Below are 19,969 nucleotides of genomic sequence, written 5' to 3' on the forward strand. Positions count from 1 at the left end.
TATCCAGCCTCCATGAAGGCAGTCCTGCAGGTGGTGGGTGCCGGTCTGTCCTAACCCCTGGTTAGAGGCTATATCCAGCCTCCATGAAGGCAGTCCTGCAGGTGGTGGGTGCCGGTCAGTCCTAACCCCTGGTTAGAGGCTATATCCAGCCTCCATCAAGGCAGTCCTGCAGGTGGTGGGTGCCGGTCTGTCCTAACCCCTGGTTAGAGGCTATATCCAGCCTCCATGAAGGCAGTCCTGCAGGTGGTGGGTGCCGGTCAGTCCTAGCCCCTGGTTAGAGGCTATATCCAGCCTCCATGAAGGCAGTCCTGCAGGTGGTGGGTGCCGGTCTGTCCTAACCCCTGGTTAGAGGCTATATCCAGCCTCCATGAAGGCAGTCCTGCAGGTGGTGGGTGCCAGTCAGTCCTAACCCCTGGTTAGAGGCTATATCCAGCCTCCATGAAGGCAGTCCTGCAGGTGATGGGTGCCGGTCAGTCCTAACCCCTGGTTAGAGGCTATATCCAGCCTCCATGAAGGCAGTCCTGCAGGTGGTGGGTGCCGGTCTATCCTAACCCCTGGTTAGAGGCTATATCCAGCCTCCATGAAGGCAGTCCTGCAGGTGGTGGGTGCCGGTCAGTCCCAACCCCTGGTTAGAGGCTATATCCAGCCTCCATGAAGGCAGTCCTGCAGGTGGTGGGTGCCGGTCTGTCCTAACCCCTGGTTAGAGGCTATATCCAGCCTCCATGAAGGCAGTCCTGCAGGTGGTGGGTGCCAGTCAGTCCTAACCCCTGGTTAGAGGCTATATCCAGCCTCCATGAAGGCAGTCCTGCAGGTGGTGGGTGCCGGTCAGTCCTAGCGAAGCAGTTTGGGGGGAAATGGGACTTAATTTTCTGTCCTTCATTCATCACCTAATACTCTGGATCCTTTACAGCTGCTCTTATAAGGTTTGCTCCCTTTTAATTAATTCTTCACAATATTCCATTAAACAAAGTTCCTGTTGAATTTACTGTGATTCTTATTTATTTTTTGACTAGAAATAGTGACAGGTTACTCCCTTCTGTCTCCATCAGTGACTAGTTGACAGCAAGCTTGAGACAAGTGTGCATATTTTACAGATTTTTCATCTCCCTCCTCTTTTTTTTTTTTTTCTTCCCCAATCGGGTCCAAATTGAAGCAAACATTCTGGAATAGCACTACTTAAACAAGATTTCAATTCAAAATATACCGTACTATGCGATAATTAGTGTGATTGCGTATTTTGAGGTTTCTATTTTTTGTGCGGTAATCAATTTTTTTTAAAAAATAATAAAGGAACACTTCAGCTTCTGAGAACTGCTCTTATCCATTAACACTGTTATCCACTTCTGGGCAGTCCCTTCTTAATAGATCCACTCTCCTGCGCAAAATGAAAACTATAGATTTCTTGGCAAACGAGCCACCAGCGCTCCTCCATTCTCCCATGATCTGCTGCAGCATTCACTATTTAAGCTTCACAGAAATTCCCAGTCTGGGAGCTGTTAACCCCTTAATGACCAGAGGTATTTTTGTTTTTGCATTTAAATTTTTTGCTCCCCTTTTTCCCAGAGCCATAACTTTTTTTTATTTTTTGGTCAAAATGGCCATGTGAGGGCTTTTTGTTTGCGGGACGAGTTATACTTTTGAACGCAACAATTGGTTTTAACATATCTTGTACTGGAAAACAGAAAAAAAAATCTAAGTGGGGTTAACTTCCAAAAAATGTGAAATCCTACAGGTTTTTTTTTTAACATGTTCATTAAATGCTAAAACTGACCTGCCATTATGATTCTCCAGGTCATGATGAGTTCACAGATACCATATACATGCCTAGGTTCTTTTTTATTCAAGTAATGAAATTCCAAAGTTTTTTAAAAAAAAAATTGCTCCATTTTGCGATACGCGTAGCGTCTCCATTTTGTGATCTCGGGTTGGGTGAGGGCTTATTTTTTGCGTGCCGAGCTGATGTTTTTAATGATACCATTTTGGTACAGATACAATCTTTTGATCGCCCGTTATTGCATTTTAATGCAATGTGGCGGCAGCCAAAAAATAATTCTGGCATTTTGACCTTTTTTCTCATTACGCCGTTTAGCAATCGGGTTAATTCTTTTTTTTATGTCAATAGATCGGGCGATTCGGAACTCGGCGATACCAAGTATGTGTATGTTTTGTTTTTTTTTATTGTTTTATTTTTAATGGAGAGATTTGAACTTTTATATTTTTTTTATTTAATATTTTTTAAAAACTTTTTTTTTTACTTTTTCCATGCTTCAATAGTCTCCATATCGCCTGTATGTAGCAGAAATTCTGACTTGCTATCAGCACCAACCACTGGGCCGCGCTCATAGTAATCATGCAATGACAACCATAGAGGTCTGCTGGAGACCGTTGGTTGTCATGTCAACCCATCGGTGCCCCGCAATCACTTGCCGGAAGCTCGGGATTAATGCTGCTGTCAGAGATTGACTGCGGCAACAACCACGAGTGGATTGTGATTCCATCCACGGCTGTTGCGGGCACATGTCAGCTGTATAGATCTGCTGTCATGTGCCCAGAGCCCGCACCAAACAGGGGAGTTCGATATCGGCGTACAATTATGCCTGATGGCGGAAAGGGGTTTTCCCATCAACAAAAGTTTATTTTAATTAATAGATCTTGGAATAATAAGAAGTTGCACAATTGGTTATATTTAAATAAAATGTTCCTGTGCTGAGATAATCTTATCGATGTTTCCCTGCTGTGTACTGTGTAATGGCTGTGTCTGACCATACAGGGACATGGTGTGATCATACCACAGCTCCTGGACATGGGAAGAAGAAAAAGATAATATACAGACAGGACAGCATGGGATCACAGATGATTATTTGAAGTGAAACATTGTTTAAAAACAGACAGGGAAATGTTTTACCACTAAAACCAGTGACTAGTGGGATTTCTAAAACACTTAGTTTTGCAGGAAAGGAGAAGTAAAAGCTGCTGAAAGGTAGCAGAGATGCCACTGTCCCCTAATATGAGATATTTCAGTTCTCCATAGATTTACATGTGCTACTGTTTATTAAATGGTCATTGTCATTTCCCAAACTTTGCATAAATCAGTAGGTCAAGTGAATATAAGAAACTTTGTAATATATTTTGTCAGAGAAATTTGCTTCTTTCTCTGCTGGTGAGCCACTTCTTCCCCTTCCAACCTGCCTCCTAAACTTAAAATTCATTATGAAAAATAATCAACTCCATTTTCTCTTGTAAAAACAATGCAGAAATCCAGGTTACACCTACTATAGTTCTCTATGGAGAGGTGAGGGTCACTGCGCACAGTGAGAGATCAAGCAGACACAGACCTAGAGAGAGGTAGATTTTACTGCAGCTTTCAACAAATGTATTTCTCTTCAGTGCTGGATTCACAGCCACACAGATCAGTACTGCGGTATAATTTCTTCCATCCTGCTGGCTAGGTCTGTGTGATACCGAGAAAGTAGACCAGGAATCCATTTATTTCTATATTCTGTGTATGGCAGACTGCTTAGCAGCTTGCCTGCTGTCTTTAGGACAGAGAGAACATGCGGAGTAATGAACTGATGAAAAATACTGGATGCAAGTCATGTAGAGGCCAGAAATGTTATTCCTCATGTCTGCAAAAATGACATGTACACTGAAATGTTGATACCAAATGTCTAGGTTTAGGCACTATAGCTAGTGGTCTACACATGATGTTGGACATATATTCTGTAAAGAACGAACAAAGTAGAACATATTTTTCCACCTCCACCAGTGTGCAGATTAATGGTTCATATATCCGGTATTATAGGAGTTGTGATAACCCCATCTGCTGTCCACCTGTATTATTACCTCCTATTAATTCAGCTGGGAATGCAATGCTCGTTTTTTCTGAGCACGCCTCGCTTTTGATATCTTGCAACACTTCTCCATTAAGTGCATAACATTCGGTGCTACAGTTTTAAAACATTTCAGTTGCAGCTTCCAAATAAATATTAATGCCTTAAATCCCTTCCCATGTGTTTGTGAGATGCAACAGATGTTTCCCAGAGACACTGAAACTGCCACATTGCGATTTCGCTTTTCAATATGCTTCTTCCTGCACAGAAAATTCCTTTACCATTACATATATGTATGTATTTGCTTTAAGAGACCTAAACTGATTAACAATTCTTTTGTAATTGACAACACTACGAATCTACGTTGTTCTTCATTTTGTGGTTGACTGAACTGAAATAAAACCTCGCACCTTGGCTTTTTCCCAAAGATCTACTGCCAGGTTAGTCCTCGTTAGTAACTGCTCGGGGTTTTTTTTCTACGGTGACGCAAGAAGGAGTAGCAAGTCAGCGATAGCCCAGCTTCAGACTCCTGTTTTGCTTCTATAGAGGACTTTTCAGCAAATTTTTCATGTTGAACTGGACACGAGATCTAATAGTGACTGCAAAGCAGAATTAAACATTTTTTTTCTTTATTTTGCTTCTTTATTGTAAACTAGCTGAAGAGCCCGGCGTTGCCTGGGCATAGTAACCAGCTGTGGTTAGTTATAACAAATTGTAATGATTATATTGCACATAAAAACCGTGCATCTAATCCTATCCTGTGTGATACTGACTGTTGAGCCGTGTATCTAATCCTCTCCTGTGTGATACTGACTGCTGAGCCGTGTATCTAATCCTATCCTGTGTGATACTGCCTGCTGAGCCGTGTGTCTAATCCTCTCCTGTGTGATACTGACTGCTGAGCCGTGTATCTAATTCTGTTCTGTGTGATACTGTCTGCTGAGCCGTGTATCTTATCCTCTCCTGTGTGATACTGTCTGTTGAGCCGTGTATCTAATCATATCCTGTGTGATACTGAATGCTGAGCTGTGTATCTAATCCTGTCCTGTGTGATACTGTCTGCTGAGCCGTGTATCTAATCCTATCCTGTGTGATACTGTCTGCTGAGCTGCGTATCTAATCCTGTCCTGTGTGATACTGTCTGCTGAGCCGTGTATCTAATCCTCTCCTGTGTGATACTGTCTGCTGAGCCGTGTATCTAATCCTATCCTGTGTTATACTAACTGCTGAGCTGTGTATCTAATCCTGTCCTGTGTGATACTGTCTGCAGAGCCGTGTATCTTATCCTATCCTGTGTGATACTGTGTGCTGAGCTGCATATCTAATCCTGTCCTGTGTGATACTGTCTGCTGAGCTGTGTATCTAATCCTATCCTGTGTGATACTGTCTGCTGAGCCGTGTATCTAATCCTATCCTGTGTGATACTGTGTGCTGAGCTGCATATCTAATCCTGTCCTGTGTGATACTGTCTGCTGAGCCGTGTATCTAATCCTATCCTGTGTGATACTGTGTGCTGAGCCGTGTATCTAATCCTCTCCTGTGTGATACTGACTGCTGAGCCGTGTATCTAATCCTATCCTGTGTGATACTGACTGCTGAGCCGTGTATCTAATACTATTCTGTGTGATACTGTGTGCTGAGCTGCGTATCTAATCCTATCCTGTGTGATACTGTCTGCTGAGCCGTGTATCTAATCCTATCCTGTGTGATACTGACTGCTGAGCCGTGTATCTAATACTATTCTGTGTGATACTGTGTGCTGAGCTGCGTATCTAATCCTATCCTGTGTGATACTGTCTGCAGTATCCTTACGGAAGATGTCAGTCTGAATTCTACCCTCCCCATCAACCATAATGTTCACATCCAAAAAATCAATAACTTTAGCATCAATCCTATATGTCAATTTGATGTTATATGGATTCTGGTTGAGCTCTCGGATGAAGCCCAGAAAGCCAGTCTCGGAACCTCCATGGCACTCACACATTATGTATTAAGACTGGGAAAATTAACCTGACAAGTGCCTTACTAGGAATTGGAATTGCTCCTATTTTATCCTTAACCCCTTCCTGAACGATACCCCTAACTTTTTACCATTCGGTAGCTTTACTAATTATTCATGTCGGGTGGCTTGGCCGTATTGTTTTCCACCATAAATGACTCATATTTTGTATCTACTGATATTTTATGGAGATGTAATTTTTGAATAAAATGTTTATACTTTTTGCACAATAAAAAGTTTTTGTGTGTTTAACACTATAAAAATGTACTATTTACTATTTGGGCATTTTTTTTAACTCATTTGGTCCTTTGGAGGTTTGAAAATCTTAGTATTGTACAGTTCCAGCATAGCTGATGGATCTATAGAAATCTCATTCCCACCATGCTTTTTTTTTCTCATGCAGTGTAGAGTGACCTGTTTTGCGTGGTTCAAATCCGTAATATGACAATTTCTTTTGCAGATATTCCGAGCCTTATGTTTGGATTTTTCCCAAAGAATTGCATTAGATGTGGAGAATTTGCTGGTTAAAAATGCATGTAAGCGCAATAAAGGGAAAAATGCCTGGTCACAAGGAGTTTAATAACATATCTTTTTTTTAACCCCCTTTAAGATCTTGGACTTATAGGTATGTCGAAGGTAGTCTCCCTTCATTTGATGCGGGCTCCAATATTGAGCCCGCATCTTTTTCTACACATGTGCCTCTAGCGTTCGCAGGTGGATCCACTCGCAGCTGTTACCATCTTAAATGCCATTGTCAATCTGTGACAGCAGCAATTAACTCACTCCAGCTGGAAGCACGTCATAAGACATGCCCATCGGCACCCCTGTCATGTGATTGCTGTCATGACAGCTGGAGGTCTGCAGAAGACCCCTGTGCCTATCGCTGTAAATTTCCTATTAATGCCAGCCCCATGACCAGCATTCATAGAAGATCATGATTTATGCCACACATGGCAGCACTGAAGCCCTGCTACATATAGCACAGATAATCGCAGCTTCAAGTCTCCCAAGAAGACTATTGAAGCAAGTAAGCAGTTTAAAAAAATAAAGTTTTAAAAAAATTAAAACATGAAGGTTGAAATCACCCCCTGTCACGGGTGTTGTGAATTCGCTTTCTGGCCTACCTCTGGTTACTAGTGAAGGTAGTGGAGCTGGTTATATTGACAGAGGGGTCGCGAGTTCTCTTTCTGGGCTCTCTCTGGTGGTTACTGGAGGTAATGGAGCTGATCTAATTAACAGAGGCTTGCCACCTGATAATGAGGAGGACAATTGGAGATCTGGAGTTTCTGACTGGATTTAAGACAGCCGAGTCCCTCTATCCCTGCTGGTGATTTTTTCCTGCTTCCTGAGGTCTTAGTTTCCAGCTCAGTCCCTGCATACTGAGCTAAGTGTTCTTTTGCTATTGTTCACATTTGATCTGGTTTTGTCTGTTTCAGTTTTGTGTGGTCAGCCAGCTCCGGCTGGGGCTGTGCTGAATTTCCATCCATATGTTACTGCTTGTGCCAGTTTGTTTTTGTCCCTTATTAGATTGACCTTTTTTTGCTCTGCTTTCAGAATATACCAGAGTGCTGATATAGTGGGCGAAGTCGTGCGACTTCAGTATTTTTCTATCAGACGTGTTGGACATTTTTTGCAGTTTTTTTTGTGTGATTGCAGACAGTGTCATTCCTTTCTTGTCCTGTCTAGTTATTGTGGGCCCCATCATTTGCTCAGTCTATTTTCCTACCTGCGTTTGTGTTTTCATCTTGTCTCACCGACAATATATGTTTGGGGGCTATCTATTCCTTTGGGGTCTGCTCTGGGGCAGTTTAGATTTCCCCTTTCTTGCTTTAGGCTTATTTAGCTCTCCGGCTGTATCGAGGCATCTATGATCATCGTAGGTACGCTCCACGGCTACTGCTAGTTGTGTGGATAGGATCAGGGGTCTGCAATCCGCTTAGTTACCAACCTCTCGGGTTTTCTGTGGCTTAGCTTGGTCTTTCTTTCCTCCTCGATGACCCAATCATAACACACGGGTGTGTCAGAGGCTGCAGTCAGTCGCACTGCATCTAGCTGCTGAAGGTCTCTGCGTGTGGCCTTGAAGACACCTTCTTAACCGTTCAGACTCTTTGACCCATTGGCAACCTTTCTCCGGCTCTAATTGACACACCTGGACCTGGGTGTTTATAGACTCCCAGCCGGCTGCTGAAAGCTGCTGTTTATATTTCCATTTCCCCCTGTTGAGGCTTGGAGTTATAGCAGTTGGCTGTCTTCCTCTTTGGTGTTGCTCGAGGACGTCTGTGTTGCATCTCTGAGTCTATTCAAGATAAGTATTTCCCCTTATTCGTCTATCCCAGCAGTCTTTATTGGTTGTGGGGATTGACTAGTGCCCATCCCGTCATTCCCTAAGTAGGGCTTTTTGCCAGGGTCAGGCAGGGATTGGGTTCCTGCTCGGCGATAGGTTCAGAACCTATATAGGGACGTTTAGGGCAGACAGGATGACTTTAGATCTGCCTAAGGGTCTCCACTCCCCTCTTCCCTAGTGTTGGGCTCCCTTCCCCTCATCCCTTCGTGTTGCACTTATTCTTTCCTACTCTGTGCATGACACCCCCCTTTGCCCCATTTACAATAAAAAATACACACATTTAGTATCACCGCATTAAGTAATGTTCTATTTATAAAATCTAAAAGTAAGTTAATCCAAAAGTAAGTTAATCCGATCGACAAACGACGTAACGAGAAAAAAAAATCAAATTACCAGAATTGTTTTTTTTCCGGTTTCCGCAGCTATGCAATAAAATGAAATAACATGTGAACAAAACATCGTATCAACCCCAAAATGGTTTCAATAAAACGCCAGCTCAGTGCCCATAAAATAAGCCCTCACTCAGCCCCAGGTCCTGAAAAATGGAGACGCTACGGGGCTCGGAAAGTGGCAACATACCTTTTTTTTTTCTTGCAAACTTTGGATTTTTTGTTCACCACCTAAATTAAAAAAAGATCCTAGACATGTTTGGTGTCTCCGAACTTGTAATGACCTGGAGAAATATATTGGCCGCCCAGTTTTAGCATTTTTAATAGAAACAAAACCACTTGTGGAATTGCAGTTTTTTGTTTTTGTTTTTTACAATTTCACCACATTTGGATTTTCTCCCATTTTCCAGTACACTGTTTAGTAAAATCTATGGTGTCCTTCAAAAGTACAACTTGTCTCGCAAAAAACAAGCCCTCACACGGCCATACTGACCAAAAAATAAAACAGTTATGGCTCTGGGAAGCAAAAAAATGAAACCGAATGCTTGCAAGGTGGTGAAGGGGTTAATGGTGTAATTGAAGTTGATACATTACTGATGACTCCCAACAATACCCAATAATAGATTCCCATACATGAGCATGTGACTGCTGTAGCAAAATGTTGGCCTTTGTGATCTTGTGCCGTTCATGTAGGCATCACTGCTCGGGTCGTGTTGGCATCACTGCGCGGGTCATGTAGGCATCACTGCGTGGGTCATGTAGGCATCACTGCGCGGGTCATGTAGGCATCACTGCGTGGGTCATGTAGGCATCACTGCGTGGGTCATGTAGGCATCACTGTGTGGGTCATGTAGGCATCACTGCGTGGGTCATGTAGGCATCACTGCGTGGGTCATGTAGGCATCACTGCGTGGGTCATGTAGGCATCACTGCGTGGGTCATGTAGGCATCACTGCGTGGGTCATGTAGGCATCACTGCGTGGGTCATGTAGGCATCACTGCGCGGGTCATGTAGGCATCACTGTGTGGGTCATGTAGGCATCACTGTGTGGGTCATGTAGGCATCACTGCGTGGGTCATGTAGGCATCACTGCGTGGGTCATGTAGGCATCACTGCGCGGGTCATGTAGGCATCACTGCGCTGGTCATGTAGGCATCACTGCGCGGGTCATGTAGGCATCACTGCGTGGGTCATGTAGGCATCACTGCGTGGGTCATGTAGGCATCACTGCGTGGGTCATGTAGGCATCACTGCTCGGGTCATGTAGGCATCACTGTGTGGGTCATGTAGGCATCACTGCGTGGGTCGGTGGTTGCAGTAGTCATGTGCACATTTATGGCACGTCATTACTGACTGACAAGTAAATCAAGCCCACCAGAGTATCGGTCTTAGATCTTTAGGGAATTTACCAGTTCTTTTTCTATAGTATTACATTAACTACTTTAGGGCCATTATTTAAAAAAATAAAAAAGCAGAGGACAGCCCCTGTAAGTCTGAACCTGTATTTTATATTGTGCTCCAATTCTAGTCTAACCTTTTGTTTATTTTACTGTTAAATTTTCCAGAAGAACATGTTGAGACAGCAGCAGCAGGAGAGATCAGACACAAGTTTTCAGAGATTGTGCATGTTTTGCAGTGAAGAATTTAAAGGAAACAGGTTTGATGTTATCTTATTCTGCCTTTTTTTCTTTGTTGCATTGCGCCAATTATGTGCATTCAGTTCTGACTCTAAAATAAAAACACAGTTGGAACAATAACTTTTTACGATGTTGATATAGATGTGCAGTTGTCACCGATTATTTTTATGTGTACCATAAAAAGTAAGTTCAAAATAAAATAAAAGGTGTTACACTTAGAAGTAAAAATATACACAAGCCGCAAAAATAATTTAGTGGCAGATATTTCACTATACTTTTATCTGATATTGGGTTGTGAATGGAACCAATGTGAGAAAACAGTCATATAAAGTATAACCTCGTGTTACCTTTAAAGTGAACCTGTCAGGTCGGAAAATGATATTAAACTGCAGATATAGGGTTAATCTGCAAGTTAATAGTGTTATGAAGGTGCCAGGCCACTACTGAATGTGAGGAATCCGGGAGAAATTGAACTTTATTCCTTCCAGGAGCCACATGGCTTCAATCATCATTCACTATACTGTGAGTGGCCTCTGTAACCATGCTCTGGCACGACTTGACAGGCTGCTCTGTAACCACGGTCCGGCACGACTGACAGCCGGCTCTGTAACCATGTCCCAGCACGACTGACAACTGGCTCTGCACAACTGACAGCTGGCTCTGTAACCACACCCCTGCACGACTGACAGCTGGCTTTGTAACAACGCCCCTGCACGACTGACAGCCGGTTCTGTAACCACGCTCCGGCACAACTGACAGCCGTCTCTGTAACCACGCCCCTGCACGACTGACAGCCAGCTTTGTAACCACTCCCCTGCACGACTGACAGCCGGCTCTGTAATTGCACTCCACACGACTCACAGCTGGCTCTAACCACGCCCCTGCACGACTGACAGCCGGCTCTGTAACCACACCCCAGCACGACTGACAGCCGGCTCAGCAGTGCATGAATGCAGATACATCTGTCTTTGTTTGGCAGCACGGTGGCTCAGTGGTCAGCGCTGGAGTCCTGGGTTCAAATTCCACTAAGGAAAACATCTGCAAGGAGTTTGTATGTTCTCCCCGTGGTTGCATGGGTTTCCTCCCTTATTCCAAAGACATACTGATAGGGAATCTAGATTGTGAGCCCATTTGGGAACAGCGATGATAATGTGTGCAAAACCGTAAAGCGCTGCGGAATATGTTAGCGCTATATAAAATAAAAAAATAAATATTTTTATTATTATTGTTGTTATTACTATTAAAGCGCCGGAACGTGCGTCCAGACACTCTTCACAGTATAGTGAATGATGATAGAACCCGTATCAGCACAACTGCATGACTGATGGCCGACGGCTTCCGGTAGGATTAAAGTTACCGTAATTTCCTCCAGGATTACTCACATTCAGTACAGCCCAGGCACCTTCATAACGCTATTCACTTGCAGCAGATTGACCCTATATCTGCAGGTAATAGTGTTATCCAACCTGATAGGTTCCCTTTAAATTATGCTCTACTATATATATACTAGCTATGAACTCATTCTACGCCCGGGTGGCGAGCATTTTTATTGGTATATGGTCTCCCATCGTGGTATGTGCTGCTCCCCTCCTATCCTGGTATGCATGGCCCCCTCATCCCTATAATGGTATGCATGGCCCCCTCATCCCTATTCTGGTATGCATGGTACCCCTTCATCCCTATCTTGCTATGCATGGTCCTGTCACCCCCCTATCCTGGTATGCATGGTCCTCTCATCCCCCTATCCTGGTATGCATGGTCCGCTTACCACCCTTTCCTGGTATGCATGGTCCTCTCACCCCCAATCCTGGTATGCAAGGTCCTCTCACCCACCTTTCCTGGTATGCATGGTTCTCTCACCCCCCTTTCCTGGTATGCATGGTCCTCTCACCCCCTATCCTGGTATGCATGGTCCCCTCACCCACCTTTCCTGGTATGCATGGTCCTCTCACCCCCCTTTCCTGGTATGCATGGTCCTCTCACCCCCCTTTACTTGTATGCATGGTCCTGTCACCCCCCCTTTCCTGGTATGCATGGTCCTCTCACCCCCAATCCTGGTTAGCATGGTCCCCTCACCCCCCTTTCCTGATATGCATGCTACCTCTCACCCCCCTCATCTTGGTATGCATGGTCCCATCACCCCCCCATCCTGGTATGCATGCTACCCCTCACCCCCCATCCTGATATGTATGGTCCCCCTCACCCCTATTCACGTATACAAAAAAAAAAACATTTATACTCCCCTTTCTTCCCTGTGTTCCAGCGCTGTCCCGTTCTGCCGGAGGCCGGGTGAGGAGTGTGGCGCCGAAGTACGCGCATGGCCATACCGCGCTGTCCGGTGCCATATTGCTGAAGACACACTGCAAATGTGTCTTCAGTAAAATGGTGACGGATAGCGTTATGCGCTTGTACGATTCCGACAACGAACTCCTGTCTTGGTCTCCGGCGAGAAGAGAAGCTCCGCGGCAGCGCTCCTCCCGGTCAGGTATGTAAGTATGGCGCTGGAGATCGCGGTATGCATTCAGTGTCTACACGTACCACCATCTCTGGCGCCAAACACTAGGTGCCTTATTTTGTCTGGAGCCAGACTGTGCAGGCACCTTTCGCAGTCTATAAAGGCTTCGGACAGAGTGAAGCTCCCAGCGTTATATTATAGATATATACAGTTATGCTCTACTATATATATATATATATATATATATATATATATATATATATACCCTATACTTTGGTAAAGGGTGATGAGGTGCCAGAGTAGGGTTCCAAACCAAAATTGATTGTAGTAGTAAGACTCACCACTCAATTGGATGCTTTGCAAAAAAGTGTAGATTTCGTTCACAAACAGGAACAATCTGGAAAAAATGGCTAATGACGTTTCAGACCTTCATCAGATATCAGATATTTGCTGTACTGTTGTGATTTACTATGAATGCATAACACTCACAAAGTGTTAGTGAAGGTAATGTGGACTGTGCGTGCCAGGAAGATATGCAGTGTCTGCGCTGGAGTATGATGATGTGGTCACTGTCAGGAAGATTCAGTCACGTAACTAGAGTCATATGGGTCCCACACATTCTGGTCAAATGTATGGGCCCTTGTAGATTTCAAAATCCTCTCAAGACAGATGTGTTCAACCACCCACCCTCTTTCATTATGTTGTAATGTCCCCCATCCTGGTATGTATATTCCCCATCCTAGGCCTTTTTTCTGGTGTATATTTCCCCATCCTTGTTTATATGTCCTCTCGATCCTGGGCCCCTTTCTGGTATATATGTCAGGGCTGTGGAGTCGGTGCTCATTTTGGTGGAGTCAGAGTTGGAGTCGGTATAAAATGGACCGACTTCGACTCCTAAAATATATAATAAATTGGGTACAGTAATTCAATGCAGGATGTGCTGAATATTTTTTCATAGGAATTTGGGAAAGTTATGTAATGTCCTATAAATGGCTGTTATATTACTGATCTAAGGCTACATTCACACACAGCGTTTTTCCTGCTTTTTTTGAGGATACGTTTTTCAGCTAAACTGCATCATCTGAAAGGTTTTTGAGCTCATCGATAATGTTTTCAAAAGCAAAAGAAGGTTAGAAATCTGCTCTATCTATCCATTTATCCATATCGGTCTATCCATATCGTATCTGTACCAAAAAGAAAGAAAACCGGGTAGTACACAGACTAACATGCCTTTTTTTTAGCACCAGTCAGGTACACCTTATAGCTGCCCAAAAGGACGCCCAGGACAGGCATTGTTCGTCTTCAGTAACACATCAACATCAATTGATAGTTGGAATAAATAGACTGCATTCATCACCACCACATCTTCTTAAGGTGCAGGCTTTATTTTCAAGTGTAGGGGTGTGCAGTATGAGGTTCTGCAGCAGCTGAGGTATGCAGTATGAGGTTCTGCGGAACAGTATGAGGTTTTGCCCCCCCCAGGTTTGATCCTGGCTACGCCCATGATGTGAATGTAGCCTGAGGATCTAGGCTTTGTCTTAGCTGAAATAAGTCACAGTGTTACTTTTTTATATACACATACACATACACACTATATATATATATATATATATATATATATATATACAGTACAGACCAAAAGTTTGGACACACTTCATTCAAAGAGTTTTCTTTTATTTTCAGTACTATAAATATTGTAGATTCACTCTGAAGTCATCAAAACTATGAATTAACACATGTGGAATTATATAATTAACAAAAAAGTGTCAAACAACTGAAAATATGTCTTAGATTCTAGGTTCTTCAAAGTAGCCACCTTTTGCTTGGTTACTGCTTTGCACACTCTTGGCATTCTCTTGATGAGCTTCAAGAGGTAGTCACCGGAAATGGTTTTCACTTCACAAATGTGCTCTGTCAGGTTTAATAAGTGGGATTTCTTGCCTTATAAATGGGGTTGGGACCATCAGTTGTGTTGTGCAGAAGTCTGGTGGATACACAGCTGATAGTCCTACTGAATAGACTTAGAATTTGTATTATGGCAAGAAAAAAGCAGCTAAGTAAAGAAAAACGAGTGGCCATCATTACTTTAAGAAATGAAGGTCAGTCAGGCCGAAAAATTGGGAAAACTTTGAAAGTGTCCCGAAGTGCAGTGGCAAAAACCAGCAAGCGCCACAAAGAAACTGGCTCACATGAGGACCGCCCCAGGAAAGGACCAAGAGTCACCTCTGCTACGGAGGATAAGTTCACCCGAGTCACCAGCCTCAGAAATCGCAGGTTAATCACAGCTCAGATTAGAGACCAGGTCAATGCCACACAGAGTTCTAGCAGCAGACACATCTCTACAACAACTGTTAAGAGGAGACTTTGTACAGCAGGCCTTCATGGTATAATAGCTGCTAGGAAACCACTGCTAAGGACAGGCAACCAGCAGAAGAGACTTGTTTGGGCTAAAGAACACAAGGAATGGACATTAGACCAGTGGAAATCTGTGCTTTGGTCTGATGAGTCCAAATTTGAGATCTTTGGTTCCAACCACCGTCTCTTTGTGCGACGCAGAAAAGGTGAACGGATGGACTCTACATGCCTGGTTCCCACCGTGAAGCATGGAGGAGGAGGTGTGATGGTGTGGGGGTGCTTTGCTGGTGACACTGTTGGGGATTTATTCAAAATTGAAGGCATACTGAACCAGCATGGTTACCACAGCATCTTGCAGCGGCAAGCTATTCCATCCGGTTTGCTTTTAGTTGGACCATCATTTATTATTCAACAGGACAATGGCCTCAAACACACCTCCAGGCTGTGTAAGGGCTATTTGACCAAGAAGGAGAGGGATGGGGTGCTACGCCAGAAGACCTGGCCTCCACAGTCACCAGACCTGAACCCTATCGAGATGGTTTGGGGTGAGCTAGAGTGCAGAGAGAAGGCAAAAAGGCCAACAAGTGCTAAGCATCTCTGGGAACTCCTTCAAGACTGTTGGAAGACCATTTCCAGTGACTACCTCTTGAAGGTCAACAAGAGAATGCCAAGAGTGTGCAAACCAGTAATCAAAGCAAAAGGTGGCTACTTTGAAGAACCTAGAATATAAGACATACAGTATTTTCAGTTGTTTCACACTTTTTTGTTAATTATATAATTCCACATGTGCTAATTCATAGTTTTGATGCCTTCAGAGTGAAGCTACAATTTTCATAGTCATGAAATAAAAGAAAACTCCTTGAATGAGAAGGTGTGTCCAAACTTTTGGTCTGTACTGTATATATGTAAACTATATTACATAGTGTATTACATATTTACAATTTATTACAGTTTTTTGTGTTCTAAAGTTGTATTCCAATAAATATATATTCTGTTCTATCTAAATATCTTGATTATTGGATCATAAAAATGATTAAATGTCTGATGTTCACATTGTACTACAATAAATTTTTCACTTAAATATAAGCAATATGTGTGGGAGTCGGAGTCGTGGAGTTGGAGTCGGTGTAAGGGAAATTGAGGAGTCTGAGTCGCAGGTTTGGCTTACCGACTCCACAGCCCTGGTTATATGTGGCAGCATCCTCTTCTTTGTCCTCTTGTCGACCCCAGCGCATACTTCAACTGGATGTGTGTCCTAAGACGCACATTCAGCTGAAGTGTATTACGGTGAAGGGACTCTGTGGGTCCCTGCACTGCAATATACACCGCTGGCCATATGCATGCCGTCCGCTGCGGCCTCTGCTTTTGCTAGTACTCGTGCCAATTATAGTGGGCCCATTTTCATTAAAATATGATAATGTCATGTCTAATGTGGTGTTTATTAATAAAATTAAAAAAAAATTTCCAAAAGCTCTGCACAATCTTGCAATAATTGTTTTGTTGCTTAAATGCACGTAAAAGCAAAGGAAATTTTCAAATAATCCATAATTAAAAATATCCTGTTGTACAGTTTCCATAGTTACAGATGACAAACCATGCATGCAGTCTGATGCTGTAGTCATGTGTTACGCTTCTTACTAACTTGTCTGACGTCTGTAACCTTGGAGAAACATATGTTTAAGATTATTAGTAAAATAGTTTAAAGTTAATCTGTCAGCACGTTGACACCGAATCTGAGAGCAGCATGATGTAGAGACAGAGACCCTGATTCCAGTGATGTGTTGCTTGTTGAAGTTGTGATAAAATCACAGCTATATCAGCAGGAGATTATCATTAATAATAATAATCTTTATATATAGCGCTAACGGGGAGAACATACAAACTCCTTGCAGATTTTGTCCTTGGTGAGATTTCAACCCAGGACACCAGCACTGCAAGGCTGCAGTGCTAACCACTGAGCCACCATACTGACTAGTAAACCTGCTACCAAGTACTACTCCATATTCATAAGATCTGTATAGCTCTCCATTCACCACTGATTGACAGCAATCTGCCTATACACAGTGTATGCAGACAGAAGCTATTCAGTGGTGTGGGTGGGATTTTACAGAGCGCAGAATTCAGAGACCTCATTTGATTTTATCAAAACTTCAGCAAGCAGCCTAGTAAGTGATACATTGCTGAAATCAGGGTCTCTGACCCTATATAATGCTGTTCTTAGATGGGGTAGCAAAAATGGGGTACATTTTTTCCCCCAATGTATTGGGGCAATGAAAAAATGGATGCTAAAGTGCCTAAAACCTTTATTATGTGTTGCAGTTATATATTGCTATTTTAGTCTTTGTTTTCTTCCTGAGTCATGTGAGGCAGCGCTTTATCTGAGCTGCTGGAACATTACAGAGAATGTCATTGACGTTTATCTGCCTTTGCAGTGGCCATACCTACTCCGTTTAGAAGGACCGCAGGTTTTTAATCAAGGTTTCTTTTCTTTTGTATATATACCTGTGTAACTGTTTCCTTACAGAGCGGTTTTGTTTAATCACATGAACGAGGAGCACTCATTTAATGTTGGTCTGCCAGATAATATCGTGTATTGTAATGAATTTCTGGACACATTACAGAAGAAGTTGGACAGGTATATCATTATTTTTTATGTATTTGTTTTAAATACTGACTATAATTACTGGTACTATTCAAATTTATTTAAAAAAAAAAACAAAAAACAGCCTTTTTAATTAGTCGGGCGCAAATTTTGCCGTTGGCCAGGTATATAATTAATCTTTTTCTGTTCTGTGAGCCCCCCACCTTCTTCCGAATCTGAGGACTATGGAGGATGCGCTACAGTTTAAATAGTGCCGTACATCCTCCATTATTTTTTTTTTCTTTGTGCGCTGGGCAGGCCCCTTTATTCCATGAGCCCTATAGCCGTAACTATGACTATTATTCCTCCCTTGTATTAAGCATATAATCATATACTTTTGTATATCATAGCAAAATGTTTCTTCTTATTGCAGCATTGTGCTGTATTGGACATTTCATAATGAGTTGGTTTCATTTATTAATTGTAATTATTAGTGATTCTTCAAGAATGTGCTATAGTGTAATGTTCTAGGCTATTCATGTAATACAGCCCTTATGTAAAATGAAAAGAATCAGCCTTATTTCTGTAATAATGGTATTTGTGCATTGTATTTCCTAAGTTTGCAGTGTTTGTATTGTGAAAAAACTTTCCGAGACAAAAACACTCTAAAAGATCACATGAGAAAAAAGCAGCATCGCAAGGTGAATCCCGGGAATCAGGAATATGACCGCTACTACATAATAAACTATTTGGTGAGTGTCTCTCTGCACCAGCTTCAGTCTGCTCCAGGGTTTGCAGCATTATGAGTTTCCCTTTCTCCCAGTGTAGCTTTTTTGCTTTGCTGGTGTCCTTCATGTACTGTTCATTTGCAGTTCTTCAGAACGTACATCTCCTCAGGTTACGCTTGGCTAGTGAAATACCAGCATGGCGTAGTCAATTGTAGGGAAATATTCTCACGTGCAAAGTTCCATTTTTATTAAGTAGAACATAAGTGCTTTATACCATCACTAAGATGAAGCTTGTAGGATGATCGGCAGAGAAGTGGGCCGGGGTGTTGTGCCGTTCCTCAGTAAGCATTTTGAGAGCCTTCTTTCTTTGGCCTGATGATTCTTGCATGGTCTACAAATATTGTGCTGAGAAGTGTCCGGAGATGTTTGATCATTATCGAGTTTATGTGTCTCTCAGTTGTGGTCGTGCTGAAATAGCCTCTAGCCAATTATGCCAGCCGTGGCTTCCACAGAAAATGCTATTCTGATAAAATAACCATTATTTAAGAAAAGCCAAACCTGAAACCTTTAAACCGTGTTTCACTGATTCCCGTCATTCATAGAGGGTGGCTAGAAGCTAGTTAGAGGTACTGTTCTTTGCTCAAAGGTCATGTACGAGTGCGGTCTTCTATCAAAGCCAACATGTGACCATATAACGCCGTGTCTTGCCTTGCGCCAGTGTTTTCTTGATTTTTCTCACTTACTAGTTTCGTTATCTAATTCATGTGAATTATTGTTAAAGGGATTTCCTTTACATATGTTGTTTGTGGGCAAAAGGACCTCTTGGATCATATTTCCCAATTGAATCCCACTTTACGGCCACTGCCGGAGACATGTATAGCCAATTGGAGAATTTTACCGCAACGGGAGTTCATTACAAGTTTCGCTTCAGTATAAAAATAGAAAAAAGATTTATGACATAGGATCGTAATTTTCCCATGAAACCCATACTCCGTTGGTTTAAGGTTGGGTTAAAATAAAGCTATTCCTTCTACTAAAATCAATAGATGCTAGGAGGTGTGATTTTTTTTTTTTTTTGTGGAGCAGTGGAGAAGTCACTGATGTAGAAAATCTAGATGCTCAGCGATATACCAACTGCTATTATAGTTTTCATTATCAGACAGGTGACAAGATCCCACCAGTAGCATGGAGTATGGGGGGAAGGGCCATTGTTCATTTCCATACCAATATTACATTACCCTCACACATTTTTGTATGTTTCTATATATAAAGAATGAGATGCTGACTTTGTCCGTACACAGTAAGTCAAGTGCCAACTGCTGCTCTTCTAGAAGGCAGGGTGTTTCACTTCTATGCAGGGGCCTACCGGGGAATTTACCTGTTCCCCTGTGGGCCAGTTCGAGTGTGATAGTATTAGTCTTGTTTCCAGCAATTTATTAATAATCATCATGTGGTCAGTGATTCCTGGCACTCCTGCATAATAAATATCTACTTATCCCGCTAGACATTTCTAATTTCAAAAATATTTGTTCTTAGCTATTACAGGGCCCTCACAAATCAGCATAACTGAGAGTCCATAGTGCTTGCTGAGATTCTGTAGTCCATTTATTGTTTTTCCAGGCACAGTTGCATCCTCCTCCACTTGGCTGT

The 19,969-nt window shown here is 42.6% G+C and overlaps 1 protein-coding gene across 3 annotated transcripts in view; it reads left to right on the plus strand.

Moving 5' to 3' along the window:
• ZNF277 (zinc finger protein 277) overlaps positions 1-19,969 on the plus strand; it is a 137,273-nt gene that overhangs the window by 88,426 nt on the left and 28,878 nt on the right. For all 3 annotated transcript variants that reach the window (XM_073573302.1, XM_073573301.1, XM_073573300.1), the window contains 3 exons: positions 10,129-10,220; positions 17,535-17,645; positions 18,211-18,343. In XM_073573302.1, the coding sequence (XP_073429403.1) occupies positions 10,129-10,220; positions 17,535-17,645; positions 18,211-18,343 (336 nt within the window). The remainder of the gene's footprint in view (positions 1-10,128; positions 10,221-17,534; positions 17,646-18,210; positions 18,344-19,969) is intronic.

Source organism: Dendrobates tinctorius, unplaced genomic scaffold, assembly GCF_039654945.1.
Source record: "Dendrobates tinctorius isolate UK_male_01 unplaced genomic scaffold, ASM3965494v1 ptg000035l, whole genome shotgun sequence".
Classification (NCBI taxonomy): Eukaryota; Metazoa; Chordata; class Amphibia; order Anura; family Dendrobatidae; genus Dendrobates; species Dendrobates tinctorius.